We start from the raw sequence: 8764 nt of genomic DNA on the forward strand, positions 1-8764 counted from the left end.
CTGGGGAACACCGCTTGTGACCGGCCACCCAATACAGGGTAAGGTATCAGTAAAAGCCAGCCCGCAGAATAAGAACCCAACATTTTCTAGAAGGTATGTAATATTCATTGAATGAATATGTGAATGTGTATCCTCTAGGAACTGTATGAAACCACAAAACCGCTAGTAGAGACATTAGTTTCAGTAAAGATTTCTATCAATCAAAGAACAGTAATTTTCAGTATATCTTTCCGATAAGCAAACCCCTTATCTCTTCTTAACTTTATCTTATCTTAACTTTAGTCATTATTAGGTTTTAATTTAGAGCCACACAGAGGCAATATTTGGATATGCATGTGTTCCGTTCAAACTTAGGTCATAATTCCATACATTGCAATACAGTAGTTATTTATTTAACTCTGCTCATGTTTCCAGATGTGGTCACTGACAGACAGCAAGACAACTCTTCTGCAGTTGGGCTTTTCTTTTTCCCAGTTAGTCATGTTTCAGTGTTCTTCCATGCGTCCTCAGCAGAAGAGGATTATTGGCGAGGCACTTTCTCCTCTCTCTGACTCAGCACGCAAAACATGCGGTTATGTCTCATTTCAGAAAACATGGTATTGCCCAATAGGACATGACTGCTGCTGCCAAATGTCACTCTAAAAAAATAGGGCAAGTCTGTATTGCTGTGGATTAAGGTCAGAAACAGGATCTCAGTGCCTCTATACTGAGCTTCTCCCTATCCACTTCTGCTGCCCCAGAACTACTTCCTTTACAGTAGTTAAGATACGTTATGTCCCTAATGTCTGCCCCATCTAAAAATAAGTGCTCTTGACACACAAGAGACGTCAGGCTAGCACAGCAGGATGCTGAAGCGTCTCTAGATGCGTCACAGGGCTTCTCTTACACTGAGTTGCAGCAATTTAGGAATTCACACTTGATAAATGCAGTAAGGGCGGCTTCTTTTTATCTCTTGCAAACAGTGCCAGGACTGATATATCCCTGACCCTTATTTGGGGCTCCAGCTTATTTTTTTATGCTGTTCTCTGGAATAATGAAATTCTAATATTTCATTAGGCAAACATGCACTGTAGTGCTATATGCTTTTTCACTGACATCTATAGATGAACTCTGTAACTGACAGCAGCTGGCTCAACTTTTTGTGGGGGTCTACATTTTCTTGAAAGATGCTCATACAAAAACAGACTCTTTTTGCTCTGATAGTGTTTCTCAAGCAGAGGGAGAATGCCTGAACTCTGGAAAGTTTCTTACCTGTAGCTGGAATCACGCTGCTTCAGCTTTTATTTTTATCTTGTTTTCCAGATATAACAGTACAGCAACAGGCTTCTCTGCATTACACTTCAGTTAATGTTAGTCCTTGATTCAAAAACCCTTGCCCTTGCTCCTTTTTCAAGGTGAGTGAAAATCACAATGGAAGCTAAATGAAACGTAACTATTTTTCTTAATAGCAACATATTACCTTGTCCCCGATATGGGCTAGATTAAGCTGACTAAAGCCCTTCCAGAGCAAGGTCCAGAGAAATAATCTGTCCTTGTTACCCACTATATGGGTGGCAAAAGATACCACTTACAATATTACTACTTAGAAACTGAGAGGGAATAGTATTGCAGGTATTGTTTCTGCCTCTTTTCTGGCATTCTCTTCACTGTAGTAATTCTGTAGATGCCTTTGTTGGCGAGGAGGAATTTTATTTTGGAAGTTTGAGTACTGCACTATTTTCAGAAACCTCCCAAAGGTTAGGAAAATACATGGACCTACAGAGGATGCTTAACTGAAAGTCTTTTAAGAAAGTTTTTCTCAATTTTCAATTGTAACAGCATTCTTTAAAAATTTATCAGAACTAAGGCATATAAACATTAGTTACTGGTTGGTTTTGTTTTTTTTTTTTTTCAACATGTACATAAGCAACCAATCCTCTGAGAAAAAAGGATTGTAAGGGAACTACACTTGAGAAACCACATAGCAAAGGAACCACTAATGGCTGTAAAAACAGCCTCCAAAACTCCCCTGAAAACATTCATTTTCCATCAATTGGTTCTACTTGGAGGATTACCATGTTTGGCAAAGGAAACTACACTGCCATATGTCTTAATGGCATTCACAGCTTCTTGACTGATGTGGGTTGTGATTCATTTGTTGGCTAGGACCTTCACTTTTGTCTGCTTGCTCTACAAGATTTCAAGTGTTACACAATTCTATTGAAGCAAGAATTAGATGTCACCATGTTTATCCATTATGTGATCAACATTGCCTCTAGGTCATCTTTTTTAAAAGAATTCTGTGATTTCAAAGAATAAAAATGGTCGCTCTTGTCCTGTCAGCAAAGCAATTCTGTTCAGGAAAACTTAACTTCTCCTCCTCATGAGAATACTTTTCTTCAGGATTCATATCCTTTTATGTCCCAGGAAACTGCAGAGATCCATTCCAAGAGTGAGGAGAAAAAGCCAGACAGTTGCTTCCCTTTGAAGGAAGTTGGAACCTACCTTATCCAACACGTCAGGCAGTATTTGGCATCCACTACTAAAGCAAATGCAAGGTAGGCTAGGTAAAAGTAATGGCCTTCTCTTTACGAGTTCACAGACATATGCATTATTGTAAACTGCTCATTGAGACCTCCAGCTTGTCTCTTCGTTTCCCCTTGGCAAACTTGTTCCTGAACTTCTTAGAACTAACTTATCCACAGTATTTCCCACTTTCAAGCCATTTCAAAGTCCCATACAGACTAAAGCAAAAGCAAGCCATGCTCTCAAAGTGTTATTAAAGCATTTTGTTTGATCATACCTAAACCTGCACTTATTGCGTTATTTCAGAGTCACAACTGGAAGGGGACCTCTATTCATCTAGTACTATCTCAGATATGTATGGATGACAGAACCCTAAGTAAACAGCCGTTTGCCCTTGTTTTTCTGGTTATTACAGAAACAAACAGTACATTGAATTAAAGTATCATTTTTATATCAGCACAATATTAAAAGTCCAAGGGTTAAGCTGTTTCTAAACTAGCCTCTATTTAAATAAATCTGGAAACTCTGCACAACTCAAAGCTGTCTCATCGAATCATGGAATGATTTGGGTTGGAAGGGACCTTCAAAGGTCATCTAGTCCAACCCACCTGCAACAGGCAGGGACGTCTACAACTAGATCAGATTGCTCAGAGCCTTGTCCAACCTGACCTTGAATGTTTCCAGGGATGGGATATCTACCACACCTCTAGGCAACCTGTGTCAGTGTTTCACCAGTGAAACACCCTCACTTGATCCTTAGATCTAGTCGAAATCTACCCTCTTCTGGTTTAAAACCATTATCCCTTGTCCTATCACTACAGGCCCTGCTAAAAAGTCTGTCCCCATCTTTCTCAGAAGCCCCCTTCAGGTACTGGAAGGCTGCCATAACGTCTCCCTGGAGCCTTCTCTTCTCCAGGCTGAATAACCCCAACTTTCTCAGCCTGTCCTCATAGGAGAGGTGTTCCAACACTTGGATCAGTTTTGTGGCCTCCTCTGGACCCGCTCCAATAGGTCCATGTCTTTCCTGTGCTGAGGGCTCCAGAGCTGGACAGAGTACTGCAGGTGGGGTCTCACCAGAGCAGCACAGAGGGGCAGAATCACCTCAACTCAACCTGCCGGCCATGCTTCTTTTGATGCTGCCCAGGCTATGGTTGGCCTTCTGGGCTGCAGTGTCTTCGCAGCTTCGGATGCTTGCTAATAGTCATTCTGTCCTATTTATTGATAGAATCGCTGTCAGTTAAATTACACATTTTAGAAAAAAACCTCCATAATCCTGTTCCTAAAACACTAAAGCACAATAAATTGTCAGGCTCAAATATTTACAAAGAATAGGCTGGAAAACAAAGATGACAAGCCTCAGCTGAGCTAGTTGCTTGTGGTCTGAAGGCCCTGTATTATCTGACCCTGCATGAACATGTGAATGTTACTACATGAAAAGTAAGGATTCCTTACTCCTGAAGTCCCCTCTAACTGATGAGGGAAGAATGATTTCAGGGAGAGGGGCAGATGAGATCTCAGCATGCACGCAGAAGTATGCGACAGATGTGTTTCATCGAGCTTGGCTTACTTACACAATTTAGTGAGGAAGTCAGTCTGGCAGCTTCACAACTGCAACACTTGAAAACCAAGCATTTTCCTTTTGCCAGCAATAAAGGTGTTTCTATGGCTATTGGTTTGTTTGAAAATCTGTTGGAAGTTTGTAAACCTCATTGAACCATTGAATACTGGCAGTCGAAGTTGGCAGGCATTCTTAATGGATCAGGGAAAAACCTTTCTGTGATCACCTTATGAAAGATGTACACTTGGAAGTTACCCTAGAAAACCCACTCAACCATTACGTCATTAGTATCAATATTCTATGTTTTGTAAATCCTGCATTCAGGGAACTACTTTCATTTTAATTCCGCATGTGGCTTTATCCTGGGCAATTACTGTGTCCTTTTAAAGCAAAATTTATTTCAATACACTAGCTTAAAAAGCAGTGCTGTTGAAAAGCTACATCCTTACTTCTGTAAATAACGATCAATTAAAAACAGCAGCAGAAGTCAATAATGAGAAACTGATACAAATACCTGGCCCTCATGAAATTTTAAGAACCTGCTAAGGTCCCAACTCAAAAAAGCTTTTAAACACTTCAAAGTCACATGGTAATTCACGTTTCTCAGACATACAATTAATTATCTTACTGAATTTGATACGCCTACAAATACCATCTCAGCGTATATGAGCACAGCTCTGCGTAAGGAATCCTCCATTGCATAATATAAAGGAAACTATGAAAAGTGTCTGACCAATATTGAATATAGTTATTCAGTGAAGTTTAATGGGTAACTCAGTGACTGAATTAAAGGTCAAATATTCAAAACTAGTATAAAAAGCATCTTTACTGAACAACTTATGAAAAGGAAATTGTGTATCATTTGAAGCCATTAAACAAATTACATGACTGATACTGACAAGAACTCAGTAAAACATTTGCCAAACATTCTGCTTGTTGACAAAGTGTTCAGTAAAAAATATACGAAACGGGTCACATTACACAAGCAACCATTTAAAAAGTCAATGTAAAAATAGCAATTACATTTCTAACTGCTTTTTTCCCGGTCCGTTTTCCAGAACATGTAGAGGACAAATGTCACGTGGATCATTTTTCAGTCTCATTCTCAGGTTCACTGTCTCCACTATCACTGTCTCTTCCGGGATGTTCTGGCATTGTTCGATGTTCATCCGCTTCGGACACTTTCAGTTCTCCTTCCTTTATCGTTTCTTCCCCTACCTTATTTTCTTCTTCTTCTTCTGCATCTTCCTGCATGCCTTGCACTTCACCTTCTACTTCAGCCTCTTGAGTTGGAGTAGTTTCAGTTTCTTCAATCATGGCAGGTGGGGGCAGTAAGCGCTAGGTGATTAGAAAAGAAAAGATTTTCAGTTTTTACAACAAATACATCTATTTGGGCATCTATGTCCATTTTAGCTTGAATTGTTCACCTTCTATTTAGGATTTTGCATTAGATAACAAGCTAACAATAAAGACTTAAAATTTAGACATCTTAATCATTTGTAAGTACTTAACTCCTATATATGAAAAAATTAAGAACAATCTTGGTTCACATAATGGTCGTCTTAGATGCTTTTTTTGCCTTAAAAGAGGGTGTACTTCCAATTCAAAGATACCAAACACATTTCATTATCCCGGTCAGACAAGTAATAGGGCTATGGTAAACCCCTACTTGGAGCAACAAGTAACTGTAATCTCATCTATTACCATTTCAATCTCCTAGATACGTTTAACTTGATTTTGAGATCTTTAATACGCCTGTCTTTAACAACCCATTCCAGTAACTTCCCCTTGAAATGTCTTATAAAATGTTATGTGAACATTACGTTATCTGTACTTATACAAGTTTCACTCACAGCTGTTAAGTGTAGAACAACTCAAGTTCCAGTAACAGTTAAAGCAATGCTTTGATATTTTTCACATAGCACTTCTGGAAAAGTAATTTAGTATATTCAAAGTGTTTTGCTCGCAACTAAGAAAGAAGTTTGCAAATCATTATAAGCAGCAATGGTAGCCATATTACAGACTTTGGAAAAAAAATACCAGGAATACAGTGAGCTGAAGATTATGGATAAGTGCTATACAATTGCAGGCTGTACAGAAACACTCATACTTCTTGCAGCCGGATGTTATTTAATGATATGATGGATATTTCCTTGGAATATTGTGAAGCATTTCAGTGAAATAAAATCTCCATAAACCTCCCATGGATGATTGTTTAGTTTTGTTTTGCTTAAAGGCAACTTGGCTTCACATGACAAATTAGGTGTTTAATTACAGTGAAGTCTTATCTTTAATTAGATGACACTAATATTACGAATTTCTGACAAGCATAGGCAAATCTATGAAGCAATTATGATTACCAGCAGAGACATGAAAAAAATTTTTTATAGACTTTGAAGTTATCATACTGGCCCCTATAATTCATCTGTTCACACAAAAAGTGTATTTCAAATCCAGAGATCCTTCAATTACAAAAATATATTCTCGATGCGCAAGACAAACTCAGACTCCTGTGATTTATTGAGATGTATGTTGTTCTTCATGACTACTACTGTTAAGAGTAGCATAAAAGAAAAGGACAAATAGCACGTACTAAATAGGGTAAAAGAAATTTAATGCCTGCATTTTTTTTTGTAGTTCACTTTTTGGCTTCTCCTGCAAGGAGAATGTGATTCATTGCCACAGTAGGAAACCAGCAGTTTTGTAACTAATTTTAGCTAGCAATGGATAAGATTAAAATGCTAAAAAGAATAACTAGTGTTAGCAGAAGGATCAGGTCCATATTTGATTAAGGTGTCAAGCAAACCCATCTTTTGGTAAAATTTAGATGGTACCATCTGCCCTTTCAGGACATGTATACACTTCTCAGTTTTGACAGGGCTATTAATTTGCATCTTGAATGTGACGAACTGCACAGTCCACTGAGTCTTCATCATATGCTATGTGCACAGCTGAGAGATCTCTAAATATATTAGACAAATTGGCTCCAAAACAAGTCTTGTCATGTGCTTCATAGGACTGGGTTTCCCAGTCATAAAACCTTCCTGAATTTTAAAAGTTAACAGGAACAGTCTCAAACCTCAACAGCATCTCATGTCACTTACTAAAAATCAATTCTATTTTAAATGCACACCTTCCAAAAGTTAGAAGGTCCTTACCTGTTGATAGTGGCGTGTACTCTGTATCATGTGCATATACATATTGTACACAAAGTTAGCCATTTGAGGCATGTTCTTAATAACATGTATTTGGTGAGATGGTCTTTCTCCATTCTAAAGAAGGGGAAAAAAGTAGACATTCAGTAAGCAAAGCCAAACAACCATTATTCAAAGGTTATTTAACTATATTAGAAAAGATAAATCCAAGAAATCAAATAATGCTTTTTAAAGAAAAAAAAATAGCTAAATTCTTTGGAAAGATAAGAAGTGTAGGTCTTACACTTCAGGGAACTGGATTAATCATAATTCTGCAGCGCAATGAAGAAATTTCAAACAGAAAGGCTGGTTCTGAAGCTTAGTCCACAAAGTACATTTTGGAATTGAGTCATTTCACATATTAAAGGCACAAATAGCATAAGATCAGATTAGGACTTAGCTGACTTGTCCACCACTGTCCAGCTCGCTGACCATACACACTGCATTCTTTGCTGCACAGTGAAAGTTTCAACTGAAGGGCTCCCTCCCAAACTTGTCAACAGCACTTAAGACCAAGGAAAGATCTGTAACTGTATTGTGAGTTCATGTAGGCACCCCTTCTCAAAGCTCCAGGAAGCAAAGCAGATCTGCTCTTCCATTTCTTCACTTAGCATCCTACTCTGTGTGTCCTGTGCTTAGATGCTTAGTACAAACCTTTCCCTAAAGATCTAGTGTGGTATTACAGATTACAGGTTCATACCTATGAACCCAGGTCAGCAACAAAACTCTTTTGCAATTCTGGACCCAATTTAAAACAAAACAAAACAAAAAAATTAATCGCTTATCCTGAATTACTCAGTCAAATGTAATTTTACATCCTTTAATAAGAAGCAATTAGCTTTGTGTGGCCATTTTTTCTGAGTAATAACATTTTGCTTTGTAGCAAGACAAAAATATGTAACACACTAAAATCTTACCTATTTATTATAAAAGAAAAACATCGAATCACTTAGGCAGAACTTAGGAAAAAGCTGGCACAACAGTTACATTGATAACTACGTTTTGTGGAAAAATCAGTTAAAAACAGCTAGTGTGTATCATGATAAAAGTTAACTGTAGGGATGTAATTATCCAAGAGGCACTGATTTAGCAGAGAAGACTGTTCCACCTCTTATAGCACCCTAAAAAAGTGGGCAAACACACACCCTCATTACAGATAGCAACACTCAGCGCAGCTGTTCCTACCTGTCTTGATGTGGGAAAACATTCTGTGGGAACAATATGGAGGTGAAGTGGTCGAGCTGTGAGTTGGCTGAAAGCTGGAGTTAGCTCAAAACAGTTGTGAAACAGCGATACCCTTGCAAAAATATAAAGCCCGAGCCTGGCTCTTGACATGGCAACAACTAATCGTCGGACATCCCTTCAGAAAACAAACAAAATGAAACATGTTCTTTTCACTGATGACACAGCTGCAATAAAAATAGCTAGAAGTATACAGAAGTTTAATTAGAAGGAATTATAAAAATCATCTGCTAAAATACTACTTTGTCTTTAGGTTTTTTCCCTA

The 8764-nt window shown here is 38.2% G+C and overlaps 1 protein-coding gene across 1 annotated transcript in view; it reads right to left on the reverse strand.

The window, feature by feature from the left end:
* Positions 1-5055: 5055 nt before the first annotated feature.
* Positions 5056-8764, reverse strand: part of LOC104618067 (intron-binding protein aquarius-like) — a gene marked incomplete at its 5' end in the record, with an annotated part of 17556 nt that continues 13847 nt past the window's right edge. The window contains 3 exons of the mRNA XM_010283575.1: positions 5056-5401; positions 7222-7335; positions 8443-8617. Coding sequence (XP_010281877.1) covers positions 5150-5401; positions 7222-7335; positions 8443-8617 — 541 coding nt within the window. The remainder of the gene's footprint in view (positions 5402-7221; positions 7336-8442; positions 8618-8764) is intronic.

Source organism: Phaethon lepturus, unplaced genomic scaffold, assembly GCF_000687285.1.
Source record: "Phaethon lepturus isolate BGI_N335 unplaced genomic scaffold, ASM68728v1 scaffold16410, whole genome shotgun sequence".
Lineage (NCBI taxonomy): Eukaryota > Metazoa > Chordata > Aves > Phaethontiformes > Phaethontidae > Phaethon > Phaethon lepturus.